This window comes from Oxyura jamaicensis, chromosome 6 (assembly GCF_011077185.1).
Source record: "Oxyura jamaicensis isolate SHBP4307 breed ruddy duck chromosome 6, BPBGC_Ojam_1.0, whole genome shotgun sequence".
NCBI classification, from domain to species: domain Eukaryota; kingdom Metazoa; phylum Chordata; class Aves; order Anseriformes; family Anatidae; genus Oxyura; species Oxyura jamaicensis.
The window spans coordinates 28,942,475-28,963,318 of NC_048898.1; the positions used below are offsets into that span (position 1 = coordinate 28,942,475).

General features: G+C 44.0%; 1 protein-coding gene across 2 annotated transcripts in view; it reads right to left on the reverse strand.

Moving 5' to 3' along the window:
• Window positions 1-14,081, reverse strand: part of SHTN1 (shootin 1) — a 59,351-nt gene extending 45,270 nt beyond the window's left edge. The window contains exons 1-2 of one of the 2 annotated variants that reach the window (XM_035329883.1): window positions 13,960-14,081; window positions 5,847-5,899 (exon numbers count right to left, since the gene is read on the reverse strand). In XM_035329883.1, the coding sequence (XP_035185774.1) occupies window positions 5,847-5,899; window positions 13,960-14,017 (111 nt within the window). In that variant the 5' untranslated portion in view covers window positions 14,018-14,081. Of the gene's footprint in view, window positions 1-165; window positions 185-5,846; window positions 5,900-13,959 lie in introns of those variants that run through there. The other variant, XM_035329884.1, reaches the window with a different exon arrangement.
• Window positions 14,082-20,844: the final 6,763 nt, after the last annotated feature.

The following is a 20,844-nucleotide window of genomic DNA, read 5'->3' on the forward strand; positions in this document are numbered from 1 at the left end:
AAGCTGTGCTGGACAAGGACTCGCTGTTTCATCTGACGCTGTGGGTTGTTAATAAAGAAGCAGTTATGGTTGTCTTGCATAGGAAAAGCGGGGAAGGGGAATCGTGCACGAATGTTGCTGCTTGCTGCCCTCCCTCCCAGCTTGCTCAGCAGAAATGTGTCTTACCTTACCGGGTAGAAGCACGGTCTAAGAACAGAAGGCAGTGAAAGACCCAGAAAGGAAATGTTTCTGACTGTTCCTGCAGAGCACAGCTGCACTGCAAAGGGGGAGCAGTGTGAGCCACTGCTGCTGCCTCTTCACATTTACAACAGAGACACTGTACCACTCTGGCATACTTCACCCACGGACTTCTGTGTCCTGCAAGCTTACAGCCCGCTGCACATCAAGTGAGAAAGCGCTTTTAATGTTCAGTTAGGAAAAGAAAAATAGCATTTTAAGGATTTAATCCGTTGCCTGTGGAAATCAGCGAGATACTTCCCTACTGATGGAAACCCTGATGTACAGGATGCTGTATGCTCCCTATCCCAGCAGAAGAAACTCCTTTTGAAATCCTCCAGTAACGTGCCGTAAGGTGTAACAGCCTTCCCTGCGCAGGGAAAGGGGAAGTTAAATGACCTATTCCACTTCACCTTGAGTGCTATTTGCAGAGAGCTCCATTTGGACCACGACAAGCTGACTGTTCTGCAGATAGCTACACGTTTCTCTGCACAATCAGGTTTGGGGCTCGGCAGAGCAATTCCTGCTTCCAGTTGCAGCTTTCTGAATATTTTCCTTTTGCTGCGACCATGCTTCAGAATGAAAGAGCAGGAAGAAAAAGAGAATGGGAGATTGTTGCCCTTGCTGAAATGATCAATGGAAAGCACTTTGCCTTTTGTCTCGCAGTCAGACCTGTGCAAGCAGGGCCACTACACAGTCCTGCAAAAAAAAAATATCTCCGATTTAGCTAAAAATGTGGAAAAGTTGAAATTGTCTTTAACTACCTGCACTGTGTAAAACTTGAAAATTATGCAACTGTTCATAAAAAATAATTAAGATTCATAATAATGAACTTTATCTCCCCTTGAAATAATTTGATCTTCCCTTTAGATCATGAGGTATTTACAGGTATCAAATTTAGGTATGCTAGCTGCTCTCAACAAAGCACAGGAGCTGTAAAAATTCACAGCCACCTCACGTCAAAAAAACAGTTTGAGGCATATACAACAGAACTGTTAATTAACCAGCAGATAACTCATCCTAAATGTTAGAAGAGTGATGTTATACTCCTGTAAAATACGCTGTTCACTTTTCACATTCAAGTGCATAAATTGTTGGAGAGAAACAGTTTTCAAGCATTTATCTCCTTGTCAGTAGTAACTGATAGCTCCAAACTCAAGAGTACCCTCAAATGGAAAAAAAACAGTAGACTACTCCCAGACTGTCAGTCATTTGTTCTGGTTTTAATCTGTTAAGAGTTCTGGCTTCTCTGCAGAGCAAAATAAGCTTTCATATCATTTTACTTCCAATCCCTTTAATCTAATATTTATAGCATCATTATCCCAATAAAAAACAAGGGTAATAGTCAACAGACATTTCAGTCCTGAACTAGGAGTCAATGTTGATTTCTTGGTAAAGTCATTGCATTTGTACTTTCAGAAACAAGTCACAGTTCAGTTTCCAAAATTCATTTTGCAACTAATTCCTTATGGTTCTTCACCTTTAAAGAAACAATTTTGGGGGCTTTGCCAGCCCAGCTCCATTAGAGATTTTTGCCTTTAGGCACACAATATGAGGCAATACTTCCAGCTGTAACACAGAGAACCGACTAACATGCTGACTACTTAGATCCAAATGATCTACATGTCAAGTAGGGGTGTTCACATCAAATACTGCCTATACAGCAAGGTGGCGGCAGTAAACGGACTCGGCACGTACTCAGAGCTAGCACAATACCAAGAGAGCTTCAGGCCAGCACAGGATCCCGATACCACACCACGATGTTGGGTAGTCAGTGAATGCAGCCATGCAATGAATGACTGCAATGCAACTGGAAGGCTGGGGGTGCACAGGTCTGCACACCCGCTCCCACCCACCTAATGACCCTCTGCCACTGATTTCAGGGAGACAATTAGTGGATTTCTTGTCTCTTCTCATCTAACAGTCTCCTATTTTGCCAACTACTTTGTACATAAGGTCCTACTGACTTCAGAAAAGGGCCTTCAAAGGGCAAAAACAAGGAGGAGACTGTTCAGCCCAGATATTAAAATGCAAGAAGTTCACATGGTAGCCATATCGTCAATTAAGCCATTGCTAAGCAACACAAGATACATTCTGTCCCTTTTACACAAATTGTAAAATTTATGCAGATTTAATGCTTGCTCTAAAATTATGAGTTTGGCACAGCGTGCAAAAGTATCCTATGACATTTGCTATGTTCCTTGAAAGAATGAGCATGTCATCAAGGCAGAATCCCTTCTCTGTTCCCATTTGGTGACAAAACATATAATCCACTCTGTATGTGTGCTTTAACAGAGCAAACACCATGAATGATCTATCAGAGATACAGTGTTACACCTACTGTTTGGGAAAGCTGTCTTGGTTTTTTTTTTCTCCTACTGGCAGAATGACAAAACACTGTCAAAACCAGTGTTCAGAGTCATTTCTGTCTGATTAGCAAGTAGTCAAATATTTATTCATGATCTGACTCTGAATACGTCAGAACTGCATATTAACTACATGTGTGTGCAACTGAGCACTAGTTACCTATTTATTTCTTTGTGAACTATTAAACTATGAACTATATTGAACTATGCTTAGTCGGTTACTTTGATCTGAAAGGTGACCTAAGAGAAGTAATCTGCCAGTGTCATTTTTGCTCCATTTTTTTAAAAGTAATTAAAAATATAAATAAATAAATGCCCAGGCCAGTTTTGACAAAGACCCCACCAGAGCTCTCCAAATTCGCAATTTAAAAAAAGGGAATGAGGAAGAGACACTGTGGATCACAGATCTGATTTTTTGCTCCTGAATTTTCAACATTAGTAGCATCCTCTTAAGTGCATCCTCTTAAGTGGTAGTGCTTTGAGCAAAGTAGCATGTGTAAAAATCAATTTACTTTCCAATTTTGAAAAAAAAAAAAAAAAAAGGAATACAGAGCACACAGTTTCAAAAATTTTCAAAAATTAAAATTACATGTGATCTTAAGTTAGCTGCCTGCAAGGCACTTAGTTCCTTGGTTCTAATATAAAGTAGGATCATTGTTCCATTAATTAAACGGACATAGCTCAGCTTGCAGAGCCACACAGGTGTCCTGGTGACTTAGAAAAAAATTCCAAGTGTGTCAAAAGCATATACGCACAGACTATTACCTAACTCCATGGTACTTTCCACAAACATCTGCAAATCTTTTTAAAAAATTATCTTATATTCCTCCTATCAATGCAATTGTGTCCCTAATGGATACAGAGGGAGTTTACGCTCATACAGACAGTGGCAGAAATTGTAAGGGAATTTACTCACAGCTTCCAAGATCCACAGACAGAGGTAGCCTGTGCTATAATTCCTCCAGATCAGGTTTAATCCTACAAAGCATAAACTAAGATATAAAGTTACAGAGGTGTTAATGAGCTTTCAGAATTACCCAGCCCTCCAATAGTTTCTGCCAGTATTAGCACTGTAAGTAAACATAACCATGAACTCTGTATCAGTAGATCCTTTTCATGCAGAAGAAATGCACTCAGGGCCTCCCACTTAACCACTCGAGTCCAAGCACTTAAACCATTAAGCAGAACTGCCTACATAAGCTCGCCAACCTGCAGGATGGAGGTTCTTAAACCCCCCATCCTCCAGTTGGGCAAATTAGGTCAGCACGTGCTCGGTGCTGGAGGATGCCCAACTGTTGTGCAAGTATTTTGAAAAACGTCATACCAGGTTTCCAAAGAAACCCATGGGAGTGACTACAGAGAAGCAGTTATAATAAAGAAATCTTGCGAAAACAAGGAGCGAGGAAGAAAGAAAAGCAGAATGCAAGCAGAGAACTCAGAACATTTCATCTTGATTTTGGCAGCAACTTTTTTCATTTCAGTTGCCTCTGAAAAAAAAAATTGTAAATACAAATGAAGCTCAAGGAAACCCTCCTCAACAATCCCTGCCCTTTCCCCAACATAAAGAAAGCTTTGCTGAAGAAACACCAGTGCTAGCAGCAATAAGTTTCGGGGCAAAGCTGGAGAGCTCCTTCTCCATGCAGCTGACAGTCCAGCTGTGGAACTCCTCACATGTGACGGAAGTCAAGCCATCAACGCGGGCTTGAGGGGAGACACACAGAGAACACACAGAGAACACAGACAGCTCAACAAGTCCTCGGGCTACAAATGCTTTGGAGGCCAGGAGAGCACTCTGGGGAGGTATTCTACAGCTCTTACAGATGGGCTCTTGGTTTGCCTCTCGTGAGCACTAGCAAGTTCATTGCCACAGTTTTCCAGGTAGTGAACATAGAGGACAAGTTTCCTGGGATATCTGAGGGTCTGGTACAGGACAGCAGAATGGGAATGCAGCAACAAGCACAGCAGAAGAGACAAGAAGAGTCAGTAGGTAAGAGGGAGCAAAGCAGAATATGCTGAGCTCAGTGGATGTAGGCATAATGATTGCTGAAATGTGAAGATAAGCTTCAAGTTTTCTTTAATAATGAGAAAGTAGTTAAAGGACAAGGTTATAGCCTTGGATTGCAACATTTAGAACAACCAGGCTAAAACTGACCTCTTCAGAAATGACTTGACAAAAAGCAAAGCTAAACCTACATGCCCTGGCAGCTAACAAAGATTTGAAAATTAACATACAGCTTCCACCTTCAGCTCACTGATACTGGAGAAAGGGGAGATTTCTGTTTACAGCACAGAGTAAAGTACTGCCACTGCCCTCCTCACTACCTAGAACTCATAAGGGACTTTCACTGGCCACAGTTTCTTTTGGCAGGTATCTGCTAAAATCCTTTTGCACATTGACAATGGTTTACACAGCACAACGCTGCCATCAAGCCTCTCTCCAAGTTCTCTCTTCTTGCTGGTTTCCTCACAGAAAAGAAGTGTCTTCAATGATCAAGAGTCCTGGGTGAGAAGAGAGACCTTGTCGAATGTGCTTAATTTCCCTACTAGGAAGACAGCTTATTGGAATTACAATAGACAACCCAGAAAGTGGACGTGCTTTTTGCTCTACAGGACCTCCACACATTAAAAAATAAAGCCTGCAGTAACGTATGAAGTTCAGCCCATACATTCAAAATCTCTTTTCAAGTTAGACAGGCATACATTCACAAAAGGATGTGTGATACACTGCAAATCTGTTTTATGCTGCAGTACTGCTGTGCAGACTGAGATAAGACATCATCTTCTCCTATTAAAAAGTATTTTGTGGAGAGAGGACTGAGTACCTTCAGCAATCATACTCCTACATTCTGAATTTTTAGAGGGGCTGAGCGAGGGCAGGAGTTGTTCTCTTCTGTTTTCAGTAAGTTCCAGTGTGCAAATCATGTTGTTATAAAACAATGTTTTGATCTAAGGGAAACAAGTTGTCCCAAGAATATCTAAACACTTGAGTTGTTCCATGCTGACACTGCAACCACACACAAACCAGCTATAGCAGCAGTCATTTAAATACACATACACAGTTAATAGCAACTTTTCTGGTGTAGAACATCTAGAACAGCTGCTGGGAGTTACTTACGTTATTACCTAAAACAAGAAGTACTGATGAGTGATGCTCTTGGAAACAACCAGCTGAGCTCACAAAAGCAGATGACAACCTCTCTTTGTCGATACAGTGTTCTGATATGTAGCACGTTAGTATTAAAGAAACAATCCTTAGATACAAACCTCCTCTTTCGTTTTCTTATTTTCTGCTCTAAGTTCTTCATATTCGCCAATAGCTATAAAAGAAAAATAAAGAAATGAAGGTTAACATTGTAGAATCTCCCTTACTCAGATTAGCTATTTCATTCATTTTAAAACTCTTCTGGTTATCTACTCAGACTTCTTAAATAGCATAGGTCATAAACTTCATTAACAGCCTATGGATGAACAGGATATCCTTTCAGAATTGAAGTAATTGGAAAGTGTTTGAAAAAGATGGTGGCTCCCAAAACAATCAATTTTTGATCAATGGAGAGTTAAACAATCTTATTGATTGAGTTCAGAAATTATAAGGTGAATGCACTTGCCTCGCAGACACCAGTTTAAACCCGCACTGGCTCAGGTTACAGATCAATGCCAGAAAGCATGGTTGGTGCAGCGCTGTTATGCATACATACACCTATGTACCTCCTGAGTAGCTAAGCACATTACACATTTCTTCTTTTACACCCCACAACGGAGACATGACAAGACTGCATGATTTACCCAAGATCACACAAGAACTCAGCTGCAGGGATCAGCAGGGAAGGGACCAACCTCCAGGATGCTGGAGGTCCATTTGTTTCAATCCAGCAAATAATGCAGAAACAGTGATCAGCTACCAATTAAGCTTCCAGTTTTAAAAAGGCACAGAAAAATGTACAGTAAACTGCTCATTCTACTACCTTCATGCCTTATTTACATACCTTCATTGCCACAGGTTCCCGATCCTATCGTTCCTTCAGTGTGTCCCATATGGACCGTTTGGCCTTCGAGGCCACAGAGATGTTATTGTTACTATGAAGAAGCTAAGCACCCTTCACATTTTGTTCTTGTATATAAGTTAAAGCTACACTACTATACCAGTGTTATTTTAAGCTATCTCAACGATAAATGGATAAAGGGTTGGAATATAGTTTTCAGCTGACAGAGATGTTGGATATTGAGAGATGTTTCTCTTAAACTTCACACCTTACCCTACCTCTGAAGGCATGAACGTGCAGAGCCTGGTGGATTAGCCACTTGAAAACCTGCTACTCCCTTCTAGCTTTAAATATCCAAACTTTCAATCAAGCAGCTCTTAGAAATAAAGTTCTACATTGCACTACTGTGACATCTTCTTTCCTTCTATCCCCAGCATTTCAAAATCTGTCAAAATAAAACTAATACAAGTCACTTCTGAAAGCTAGGTCCAAGGCACTGCTGCTCTGCTTGCCTTAACCATGTCTATTACTCTCATCACCAACACAGAAATGCATCTTTTATTTTTTTAAATAATAACCAAAGTGCCCTTCTTTTCTCCGAGGTCACTTCATTTTAGAGATGCAGGAATGAGGTACAAGGAATCTGGAATTAAAAGGCAGCTGTAGCTCCTTGGCTAGGATCGTGCAAGAAAGGGCATATAAAGTGAAACAAGCCCTGTTTCTCACACAGGAGTGTAAAAGCCATGTCTCTCAATCATCATCCCACTGTTAAGCCAATTCTGAAGTCCTCTTAGGAAAAGGAAGGCAGAGATTTCCAGCACGTGGCACTGAGAGGCAAGAAAAGGATGCCAGCTGTATCCCCAGATACAGCCTCTTTGAACTTGAAAGCTGTTGGTGCTTGCTTGCCTTTCTTAAGGCAAACTGCTACTTGCCACACACTGCTTTGGGAATGACTGAAAAATGCAAACACAGCCTTGTCCCACCCTTGACAGCTCTCCCCACGAGCTCTGCAAACCAACTACTCTGAAGCCATAAGCCCTTAAGGCACGAGAACAAGTTACCACAAAGCACACCACGAGATGAACTTACACAACACCCTGGCACCCGGTGTAACAGCTCACCTCTGCGTGACGGGGAACCGAATGACATGGTTGAGGAAGCCCTTCCCTCTCGTACTGCAGATGGTAACACACGACACATTTGTCACGGCATAAAACCACAAAATCATCAGCTGCTTCATGCCAAGCTCATGCTGCCGCCTTCTTCGGTGTCTTTTTACCATGGCCACCCCTTACCGTCATTAACAATGATACTTCCTTCAATACAGCTAGCAAGCAGGACGGTTCCAGTACCTTATTTAACATCTTTCTTAATGGAAAGCAACTCCCGGATGATGCTTCCATACAGATCCCACCTTCTGGATTTTCAGGATTTGTTTATTAAGCACTAGTCAAGAAACTGCTCTTTTTATCGGGCCTGGAAACTGAAATGATAATTGAAACATGACCACACACATTTTCTGCTGTATATCAGCTTCTCCACAAAGGCAGAAGTGAATGTTATGCTTATTTTTAAAATATTAGAGGTGTGTATTTTTGTTAATAGTGATTTTATACAAAGCTTTTCCAGTGTTTTATGTACAATGAAGTTTTGAGACCACCTCAAAAAAAATCAAGAGCCTGGGTAAGGCTCACTGAAGCACTAACCTGCATAAAGGTGGTAACAATCTTGTCACTCTACAGCTATGCTAGGACAGCCAGTACCAGCAGCAACCAGGCATCACTTTATACGTTGCCAATCTCATATAGATCATTTAGCCTTGAAAACCTCTTTGGCAGATTAAAAGGTATCATCCTCATTTTGACAGACTGACAAACCACATACCCTGTTTTACGAGGACTTGCCTAACCCTCCTCTGAGAGCCAGGAATTTCTCCTTAATCTGTGAAGGCTCTCACAGAGCACACCTGAAAACTTCTGACATCTCACCTTGACTCATTCAGATTATTCTAGGGTAATTTAAGTATAGCGTAAAGATTAGTGGTGAGTGAAACAAACAAGCGAGGATGCTTTCTTTACTAAAGATGCTACTAAAATTCAGTACAGCTGTATGTCATTTTCTCAAAAAATCATCACTGTAACACCTACTGATAGTAAAATTCCTATTTTGTAGCCACTAGTCTCCAGTGAACCCTGAAGAAGCATACTAAATATGCATCAGATACCTTGAGATCTTGCCATTCTCTGACACTGACTTCAGTTTATCCTTAACAGAATTATTCCTGATACACAGCAGTCTTATGGAAATAATTTAGCAGGGTCCCAATGACACTTCTTTGCTTCAGACTATCTTCATGCAGACTGAGGGCAACTCTACGAGTTGATTTGAAGACTAAGGAAGCAAAATATTTGGGAAGAGGAGAAAAGAACAGAGTATTTTGGGCTACAGCTCTTAACCCACCCAAAACATACTCACGGCCAACCTTGTTCTTATTTTAAACTAGCCAAAGCACAGAACAGACAGCACGGGCAAGCACAGCCCGCTCCTCCTTAGCACGTCCTTGCTCGCTCATCAACTGCTCCCTGGCCAGGACGGGCTGTCCTGGAAGCACCCACCAGCGGACTTTGTCAGTACTCAGTTAAGCAGGTAGCTCTGTACTGTAGCTCCTTTAATTATATCTTAGTCTTCCGATTTTTAGTTGTCAGCCTGTCTCCTGAACCTGGACTTGCCAACAGAAGATAGGTATTATCTCAATTAGATGTTTTTATATTGGGTACTTACTATGCTAAAAAGCACTTACTACAAAAACAAGGTCACAAGGGAAGAAGTATGTAATGACTGTAATTCGTAATGAACAACCAGAAAAGACACCTTCGTGTATACAGAGTGAGATGGTCAGACTTCCTACTCTTTTTATAATAAAAAAGTTAATCAACCTCCCTTCTAAAGCGGCATATTAAATATAGGAAGAAAAACCTTAAAAATGCTGCATTCCTATACTTTTTTTATTGTAAATCAGGGCAGTCTTCCAGCAGACTGAGGTCTCTTCCACGTCAAATCAGCACATAATCCAACCTCAGACTCAGCATTTCAACCTCACTTGATCAACAAGCAAGCAGAGCTGTCCAAAAAAGCAGGGCATTCCCCTCGCTGCTCCCCTGGACCGCAGGCAGGCGTGTCTGTGCGGGCACAGGCAGGAGCCAAAGCCTGCAGTGCCCTGGGTGAGATGAGCAAAGGAGTATCTTAGCTGAGAGAAGGGAATTCACACCTTGTCTTTGGCAGCTTCGGACAGATCCTTAAAGGGAGAAGGACCCCTGTAGCAGGACAACACCAGAAGCTTCATCGGGGTGGCTCCTGCTGCACTCCTCATCCCAGAGTACTTGGAAAAGAGAGAGTGGGGCCAAACCTGTTGCACAAACCCTCTCTCAAAAAGCAACAATCTGCTGACGAGTGAAGTGTGCACAAGACCTGGGAACTGCTGCCAGGAGTAAAAATAAAGGTCAAAAGCACTGGATTTTTCCATTGTTCCCCGTTTCATGCACAAAGATCTTCTGCAAAGATCCCTTCTGCTAACCCCAAGCAAACCCAGCAGGATGCAGCGAGGCATTGGTGGCACTAGCCACATACAAGCTGTACAGCTCAGATACCAAGCAGTTCCTTAAAAGAAAGAAAAATCACACGTAAGAATATGAAGACAAGCATTAAGAACGAAGACTAGGTCAGATACCACATCGTGTTCCCACATGCTTTAATTTTACTCAAATCTGTAGGACTATGTACTAAGAGTTGTTTTAACTGAGACTCCAAATTTGTATCCTGCAGTCCTATGGCTCCCTGTACGCCAGAAAGGGAAATTAAACTTACTACAGGCTGATAAAGCCTAATCAGCTGATATGGAAAGATTTGCCTTCACAAGTTTCTGAAAACCAGGCGGGGTTACACACAAACAACTTTAGTGGGGAACGCTTGTATGCTCGAACAAACGAAGAAAGCGTTCAAGCAGGAAGGGTTTTGCTGGGGAATGATGGCTACTGTGTACAAAGGTGCACACACAGGTATGTGGAAAAAATCTGCAGAGCAGGTGACTACAGAAGAGAATAGAGCAGCCAACAAGATATCCTACCCTGAGTAAAGGAATTCCCCTGGCCGTAAAAGTTACTCCTCTGCCACAAAGAACAAGTTTGTCTAATTGCATTAAGAGCTTGTCAATATCACATGCTGTAAAAGGGATACCCTGAGGTATTTGTGCCAGACTGGTGGTCTGTCCTTTAGAAGACATATTCAAAGTTTCTGGCACTTTTTTTGTTTTTTAAAGATAATGAGCAGATCTAAAAACCAAAAAAACCATAGGCACAATGTCTGGGGTTAGAGACGGGAAATCATCACACTTCATCAAAAAAAGCCAACAAACACAAAATAAGACCTTTAAAATAGGTGAAGAAAATCATGTTTAGGATCCCTGTAGTTAACAGTAGTAACTAGTTAACACTAGTTAACTACAGTAATCTAGTAAAGTTGTCAGAAATTTGACTGTGATAGTCACAGGGGAAGTGTAGTTTATGTAGAGTGTAACTCCAGATGTTGTGGTTGCTGATTGCTGTTTTCATTTGAACGAAGATGTGACCGAGGCTGAAGGCATTTCTTGAAGAGCAAAGTTCCAGCAGTGCCAATCACACCGAAGACAAACAAGGCAAACTTCCATGCTGGAAATCGATCACGGCTGGGGCAGCTGCTAGGCTGGTTTGCTGGATTCTACACCGAGCCATTGCTAAGGCAAGGTTTCGCCCACTTCATTTTGTTTCCAGAAGGATTTGGTTTTAAATTTGAGTCTCACCCATAGGGATTATACGGGCCAGTTAAATGGAAATGTGCCCTGCTGGAGATACCACTTAAAGTACCTTTAGGTAACACTAATGTTTATAGCAGACCTGCTTTATCTGATTAAGCCATCTCAAAGCTATTTAAAGTATTGTTTGAGTTTTAGTTCCATAAGTCCTAACTATCAACACAGAGATCGTGTTTCTCCACGATGCTCACCTCAGACTCGGTAACAGAGCACGCTGAAGAAGGAGCAGTGTCAGGTATCCAACTCTGATATGCAGGACTTGGAAAATTTGGTGCAGGTGAAAGACAAGCACATCACGCTCACAGACAGCCTCGGCGTCCTTGCCACTGCTCAGAGCCCTGCCCAGCAGCCAAGGGGATTTGCCCAGACACCAGTCAGTGTCACAGCTGCCACTGACAATTGCGTGGCTGCTGTGAAACACCTGCCTCAGGTACGATTTGCTGACCTTGCTTGGGAAAAGGATAAGCAGCAGTAGAAACGTTACAGCAATCAGCCACATACGGGCTGCTGCCTTCTCCTCTGCCTTTCACATCGTCTGCAGTTACCCAGCGTTACGTGCCAGGTTGTTTCTCAAGACTACGAAAACAAATCCATAAAGAGAACCTGAACAAGGGCAATAGAATGAATGTCTTCAAACTCCTTCAAATCAACGGGCGTTATCCAGAAACTTGACAACAGACCAGAATGTTACAGTAATCTGAAGCCATGTACCACTTTAAATGCTATAAGTACAGGGCTCCTGAACAGGAAGTACACCCAGCACCCCAGGCGTTCAGGGACTGCAGATCCTTCCATCAGCTGCACTTACTTTCAGAGTAATATTATCTATACCTGAAAATAGAACAGAGGAAAAAATCTAGCCAGTCATACAATTACAAAAAACACTTGCTAGTCTCACAACAAATTACTAACACTCCTACATTTGTGGAACATCCATCAAGAACAGAGCCTTACAGGTCAGGATCTGCCTGTTAGTTTCTGTATCAATAGCTTAAGAGGATCTAGGACAGCCAGTGCTCAAGTTACAGCATCTTTCCTTTGAACTTACTTCTGGAATCTCATAAAGTTTCTTTACACCTCGGTGGTGACTCAGCCTACCAGAGCAGAAGACTAAGATTTCAGAACTGAGATCCCAGTCCCACTAAGTCAACAAGAAAATTCTAACCGAATTCAAGAAGGTAGGATTTCTCTGAAGAGTAACCCAAACCTGCCTTGTTAGCGACTGATTATTGTCATTTTAGCAACTGTCGTTTTGGCACAGACAGCTCTTCTGGAGCCAACAGTACTGAAAGGAAGCAGTCAGTCAGGAAAAATACAGCTTTTTAGCCTTATTTTTTGGTTTCATGGTATAAATATGACCTTGAGTTTTAAACCACCTGTAATCCTTGGAAGGCAGAATCTATCTGGGGCAGCCAATAATTGTGTGCTTCCAATGCTGAGTGTATGGGAACAAGCAATAAAGAAATACCAAGGTCAGCGACCACAGATATCCACCTGAAGTTTAGTTAAGAAAAGCTCCCATTTAACCAGACAAGGTAGAAACTGTTCCAGACCAGCTTGGTTTGGACGTAGACTGACCAGGGGAGGTAGAAAAACGGGCTACCTTCTGAGTATCCAAGCTCTTTCCCACATGCCTTCTTACAGAATGTAAAATATTACGATGTTTTAGTTTTCCAGCCAAACACTAAACTCGTGGAGCCGATCATCCATAAGGCTGAAGCACTGGACTTCTCCACCAGACAGTGACTTTTGAACCCGACCAGCCCAAGACAAACCCGTTCATTCATTTACACTGGGGCTACAAAGGCTCTGCAGAAACTTATGGCATATTAGGGCTGGCCCTGAGCTACCACCGGGAAGTTTACACACTGATTAGGATTGGATCAGAAGGTCTTGGACGTTGGTTGGTGCAACAGGCCGTGACACACAACAGCCGCAGATGGACACAAAGTTCAGAAACAGCAAGGAGCTTCCCGTGAAGGTAACCCTCCTGAGGAAGCCGGACTCTCACCTCTCAAAGCTGGCCAGCCCTGCTGCTGAGGTGGTGTCCCAGGGAGCTGCATGTGAGGGTGCAGACACCTAGTGTCACCCAGGGGGTTACCACCCATCACAGCTGGTGGCACGTCACCAGCCTGACAGCCAGGCAGGCCACGAGCTGTTAAAACCCGGGTTAACAGCACTCCTGGCCCACGCAAGGAGCCCCTCACCCTACGCCCCCGCCACTCTGGTGCCCACCCTGAGCAGCTGAAAGGCAGCACAGGTGGGGACAGACGGGGCATCCCGGGGGGGGAGGGCACCCGCAGGGTGTCAGCTCCCCCCTTTCATCCCCAGCTCCCTCGTTCCATGCCCAGCTCTCATTTAACTCAGGCTTTTTGTTTTTTCCCCCGCAGGGGCCTAAAAACGAGCGGAGCCCGAGCCGGGGCCGCCCCCAGGCCGCGCCCCGTCCCCCGCCGGCCGCTCCGAGCCCGGGGCGGTACCGGGGGGAGCCGCTGCCCTCAGCGCCAGCCGGGGGCAAGCCCCCCGGCCCAGAGCCCGGCCCGGCCCTTACCTCGCTCCTTGAGGCTGGCCAGCAGCTCCAGCTGCTTCTCCTCGTCCGAGCTGTTCATCCCGCCCCGCTCCGCTCCGCCGCACCTAGCGCCGCTTACACCTGGCGCCTTCCCCGGGCGGCGGCCGCAGCCCCGGGGCGGGCTCGGCGAGCGGCCCGGCCCGGCCGGCTCTGCACATGCCCAGACTCCCGCGGCGCCCCAGTGAGCATGTGCGGGGGGCGGCGGCGGCACCGAGCCCCGCCGGGCCCCGGCACCGCCCGGCACCGCCCGGCCGGCTCCCCGCCGCCACACGGCTCCCCCCGGCCCGAGCACGCGGGCTCCGGGCTCACGGGGATTCCCCGCCCGCCGCCGGAGGTCCCCGAGGGGTTGGTGGCGCTGAGGGGGGTCCCAGGGGTGCTGAGGGGACGGTGGGAGCCCTGGGAAGGCAGGACAGGCAGTGGGGTCTGGATGGTGTGGAGGGGTAGGAGGGAACATCCCCCACACGGCAGCGGTCAGAGGAAACATTCGTCCTCCAGAGCCCACTGGCCTTGTCCTGACTGGAAGAGTGAGCATGGTCAAGCAGGAGGGAAGCAGATGTGTGCCATCCTACAGCCCAGCTGAGGGGGTTTTGATGAGCACTTTTGCACACTTTCAAAGAATCATCTAGGTTGGAAGAGACCACCAAGATCACCAAGTCCAACCTCTGACCTAACACCAACCAGTCCTCCATTAAATCATATCGCTAAGCTCTACATCTAAATGTCTTTTAAAGACCTCCAGGGATGGTGGCAACCACTTCCCTGTGCAGCCCATTCCAATGCCTAACAACCCTTTCAGTAAAGTTTGTGTAGAACAGCCTTCCACTTGGATTGACGTGCTGCCCAAAGGAGTGGTGGGGGTGTAAAGCTACTCTTTGAGCTTAGCGTTGGTACATAGAAAATGAACAAGATAAAAAATAAAATAATAATAATAATAATAAACAGCTACATTGCTGTTTCTAAGGGTCTTAGGGAAGCAACTACAGACCAACATGACCAAAACTTTTGGACAACATCAGGGCAGAGGGCTTTGACAGAGACCCTGCTTCATTTGTCTGAAGAGCACAGTTCTGCCTGCTCTACTCCAGTACGAAAAAGGAAAGATCCAGCAATGAGGTCTGCATTGAAACAACGACCCTACCCAGCTCATCTGAAGGCTGATACTGAATACACACCGTAGCTACGCTGCAGAATTTAGTTCTGCCCATTTTCTGTTGAACTTCAGAAACTCAAAAGCCAGAAGTTTAAAATAAAATTACTGCCTTTGATGTTAACTAGCCAAATGCTGTGCTACACTCCATTCACCGTGGACAGCACTAGAGTGAATTGGAAGTAGATCTCAGACTCAAAAAACTCTTTGTCAGTCACACTGAAGTTGTGGCCCATGATAGTGGTCAACTAAACAACAGTCTTCATATTTACTCTTTAAGCGTGGGCAAAGGCACAGCTCATCCATCTCCTTCCCTGGGAAACGCCCGTAATTCACCATGGCAGCCAGAAAACTGCACATTGCCACAGACATGGCAGCATTAGTTAGAAATATCTGTGAAGAAAAAGACCTCACTACAAATTGTTGCTCAGTCTTCCTGCCTCCTCCTTCCCTGACTGCATGCTCTAGTAGTCTTCCTGACCTAATAAACCTTTAAAACATGAAGAGGCTCTGTATTGACATTTTACAGTGTTATCTGTCCTAGAGCTGGTTAATAGCACATGTGATGTCCCGGAAAGGAGCATGGAGAGCCATGTGAGCTGTACCAGGGTCTCAAAGGGTAATATGCTCAGGTAAGGCATGTGGAAACTTCAGAAGCTAGTCAGCTTGTTTTGAACTAGTCAGCACAAAACACGTTTAACTGCACAAAAGTGAAATTATAAATCCACGCTCCTAGAGAGGGAGTCATATGCAAAGAATGGGAAATTACCTTGGAAGACAAAGGCTCTGCAGAGGTCGTGGGAGGCAAAGCGTGCAAGTAATTACACACGTGCTGCTGGTGAGGTGCTACAGCAGAAGAACTGGATGTTCGCTTTCAACCGGAAAAAAAAAAATTTGTTCTGTGACATTGACAAGATCAAAATAATGATACTGTATCCAGTTCTTCAAAAGATGGTAGAGAGTCACTTACAGAAAAAGCAAAAGAGAAAAAAGCAATCCAAGGTTTGAGGAGAGGGCTTTGCAATGAGAGACTGAAAACTCCTGGTCTTTTTAACTGAGCAAAAAAGAAACAAATTATTTGATTATGTTAATTTCAGAGGAGAAAATCATTGGTACTTGAGGGCTTTTCAGGCTAGTGGAAAGACTCAACTACATTGTGTCTGCAACCAGAAGCTGAACATAAAAACTACAAGTAAAGTCACACATCAATAAATGCCTCCATTTTGAAGAGCACAGAGGTCCCTTTAAGTCTTTGGAGTTCTGGGCTGACCTCGGTTTTGAATAGCTCCCACTTTAAGTCAGAGCAGTTTTGCCAGTGTTTTAATTTTTAGCATCCTTTCTTGGGCTGCCTGTTGGCATCCCTTCAGCCACAGGTTTCATTCCAGCTCCCCTTCCCTTTGCTGATATCATCCCCTCCATTCCCAGACCAATTTCTTTCATACAGCGCAGTAGCAGGATTTGCAAAAGAATCATTGTAGGGTTGCTTACTGTGCCAAGACACCGGACATCTTCATCTTGCAACAATGTTGTGTCTGTTGTGAGTTGCCAGAACGGCATAAAATCTCTTTGATATCCTCAGAGACAGTAAGTCAATTCTTCCATTATTTTATTTATTTATTCAAGTTAAAGTATTATGGGTCAAAAGACTTCCCTTCCATAACTTCAGTATTGCAGCTTGAGCATTGTTCTTATTGCCGTTATTCATTTAGACCTACATCAAGTTACAGTAAGCATTTAAAGCAAGCATGTCCTTGTTGCAGACCCTTTTGGTTGCAATAGTAGGAGGGATGCCATTCTAACATTGTTCCTCAAAGGTATTAACTAATCGTTCATCAAGCATTGTCAAATAGGCTTGCTTCTCAAGCTAACTTTTTCAAGTTAGGAGACAGCAGAGAAATGAACTCTTACTAAATTTGCTAATGTACTTGTACTTGCTAATGGACCTTGTGCTCTACAAGGACTTAACACCTTCAGTAGCTTTTCCCCGATTATGAATTCAGTTCATTGTTTCCAAGTTACTTTAAATAAGAGCCTGTAATGCCTATACTGTTCTGTGTAATAATGCCTACATTGTGATCTGATAGCCGATGCTGTAAACCATTAAGATCATAAAAGTTCGCGCCAGCACTTCAAGTATCCAACATGGGATTTCACAATGTTTAAATAGGGATTAGGTAATTATTGCTTCCTGTAGCAGAGAAAGAGAAGCAACATTGTACTTTGAACATAAATAGCCAGTTTTTAGTCACAGCATTTCAAGAATATTATTTCTGCTTTGTTAAACTGGAAAGCCAAGTCTAAATGTGTTTGAAAACTTGTCTGGTTCACAGGCAGCACCGATACTGGAGGAAAAATTGAGGAGTAATATATAATAATAGTTAAAGACTATCACAAAGTTGTTAATAAACTGCCCTCAATAACCATTGGATGCGAGAATTAGTGCAAGATTTAAATTGTAGAAGTGAAGACAAGAGGAGCTGGGTATTAAAGAAGGTTCTGTTAGTGAAAGCACTGGAATAGGCTACAAGTGCGGGGGAAGGTGAAGTCTTCAGAAGTTTCTAACAGGTTTATAAGGCCCATGGGGCTTTGTTGTTCTGACTGCCTCTGTGGGTGATGGGCCTGAGAGCAAATGTCACTCCTCTGCCTCCAGCTCCCATCATCCACACCAAGGCTAACCTCATAGGAGGCCTCCCCTGCAATCTTTGCAGTGCTTCATAAGCAATTCTGTATTTCAAGGCAGGTTCACATGTACACAGGAGCTGGTGACAGACTTTGACTAAAGTGCAAGAGGGATGGGGGAGAAAACTAGAGCTCAATGACAATACCTCCTCTGCTGAATCTTTCAACATAGTAATCCAAGCCAGATATTTGTAAGGGTTTGCAAAGCCTGTGTTCCGAGGGATGATTCAGTCTTCACAGATCTCTGCTCCCTCCCCGTTATTCACAGATGATGTTTATAAGCTTTATTGGAAATAAGACTGACATTTGTTCAAAGCCCTTTTGTTGCTGTTCCCCTTGCAGCAGGACAGCTTTATTCCTTGCACCTGATGCTCCCTGGGCTGTGCCCAGATCCATGTGGGGTCCCCCACTCAGGATGAGGTACAGCCATGGCTCAGCTCCTGTCACAGAGGGGCACCGACAGAGTCACAACCTGGGTGCATCTTCTGGGGCAGCATCCCTGAGCAAGAGCAGTGGGGGCAGCAGCTCCAGGCATTACCTTCTTGGCATAGAATCATAAAGGTTGGCCTCCAAGATCATCTGGTCCAACCATGACCCTACTACCAACGTCACCCACTGAACCATGTCCCTAAGCACCATGTCCAACCTTTCCTTGAACACCCTCAGGGACGGTGATGCCACCACCTCCCTAGGCAACCCGTCCCAATGCCTGACTGCTCTTTCTGAGAAGGAATAACTCTTAATTTCTAACCTAAACCTGCCCGGCACAACTTGAAGCCATTCCCTCTAGGCCTACCGCTAGTTACCTGTGAGGAGAGACTGACCCCAGCTCCCCACGCCTTCCTTTCAGGCCGTTGTAGAGAGCAATAAGGTCTGCCCTGAGCCTCCTCTTCTCCAGACTAAACAATCCCAGTGCCCTCAGCCGCTCCTCACAGGAATTGTGTTCCAGGCCCTTCACCAGCTTCATAGCCCTTGGAGCCCGGGACGTACTCCAGGGCCTCAATGTCCTTCTTGTAGTGAGAATAAGCAGAGCTTGACCACTGCCCTTCCCCTGCCCGGCCCACCATTGCTGCCTGCCTTCTTTCTCAGGCTCAGCCCCTCCCATAACAGACTGGCCACAAGCCTGTCCCTGCACCTGTTGACAGAAGAACAGAGCAGGTCTTATGTGCAGACCCATGAGACCAGGAGGGGCAGTGCCAAAGAGCTAGGTACATTTGAAGCTTTTGACGCTATTCCCACTTTCTTTTTCCCCCCCCCCACTCTCCTGATCACAAGGCAGTTTGGGACTTCCATTTCCCCTTCATTTCTTCCTGCTTCTGCCAGGTTTTGATATTTCAGGAGGCATTTGCTCATCGACTTCTGGATTATTTCCAGAGGTTCACATTGCTAACTGCAGCTTTTAACTGACTTGCTCCTACCAATGATATTTAATGATACACACGTGCATATCCTTTCATCGGGGCTGCTCCCCATCTGTTTAAGCTGTGTGCAAACAATACAAGTATTTGTTTACTTGTTACAGCTTATATTGCTTTCCTGCACTTTTTGTTACCAGTTTCCCAGTATTATCACAAACACTGTAAAGATGAACAAATGCCAAGAGGAACAAAAAGAAAATTTTCAGGATTTGCCAGTAAATGACATTCTCTATTAGAGTGGCTTCAGTTCTTGCAAGAGGTATGAAGTAACATCCATATGCATTAAAACCCACCTGCAGTCAAATAACCAGTGCACAGGATGGAACACGAATAATGTTCACTGTTTTAAGAAGCTGCCATAATAGACAAAACCCAAAGGAATCATTGCTTTCCCTCTATGCTCAGCTCCAGAGGCCTTCCCATGCAATACCTACAAGAACAGATGTTGAGGTGAGTAAGAAAAACTATTCAAAGCAGGCAGCATGAAAGGAGTCGCACTGTTGGGGCCGTATCAAAAAGTAAGAGAAAAATAAAATAAAGATCACAAAGTTGCAATGGATAAGAATCCGCATGTTATCCTCAATTTTGCAATAGTCAGCAACTGTATAAATAGGATAATATAGACACTGGAAGGTAAAGAAAAACACTGAAAGGCTTAACTTTTTGTCTTCCTTTGGGATAGATCTTAGGGAGATGTTGAACACCTTCTATAGTTTTCACTAATGCTTGGACCTCAGAAAAACAAACAGCTCCCAACATGAATGTGTACCTCAGACTGTTGTACCTGTGCGGAATCTTACTAATAATTGACTTAATGTGTTTGCTTTATTATTTTTTTCATGATTAAAAACATGTTTTGTGCATGGTCAAAGTCCTTAGATGGGATTTTCATGAGTGTTCACACAGACAGACTTTGCAAGTTGAAAATTTCCCAGAATGACAAACTGAAGCAAATGCTAGTGATTATTCACTTATTGACATAAAATCTCCTTACTTTATAGGATTTTGAGTGAAGGACATTGGAAACACCTGCCATGTGAATGAGTGATTTTGACCTGGAATCATCCAGAGAGTGCAGATTGTGAATGCTATTTATTCATCCTTACAGATTTTGTGTGTTTTTCCCCCCCCTCATGAATTAGCTATTTATCAGAACACTGTACATAACTGTACCTGCACAAACAAAGAGCATGGTACCTTACCAAATAAGTACTACAGTCAAATTTACTGTACTTATTATCCATGCTATAAGATACTTATTCCTGTTCCTCATCTGGACAACAAATTATAATGGACACAAAGACGATCTCACCCACATATCCCTAGCATCTTCAACAACAAATGGCAAAGAACGGAGCAGCGGACCTGCCGTGGCTGAGAAGGGCATTCTCTTCTGAAGCAGTGACATCCATCCATCCTTGCAAAGCCCAAAAGAATTCTTGAGGATTTGCCACCCTACTGTTGAGGAGAGCTGCCTTGTGGAAAGGGCTGTGGCTACAGGCTGCACTTACCCTCAGGGCATGAGTACAGCCATATGTTTAGCACTTTCAGAGCAGACAATTTGGAGGGGAGGAGGGGATGGAAATATGAGCTACGTAATCACTGCACAGATAAACAACTGTT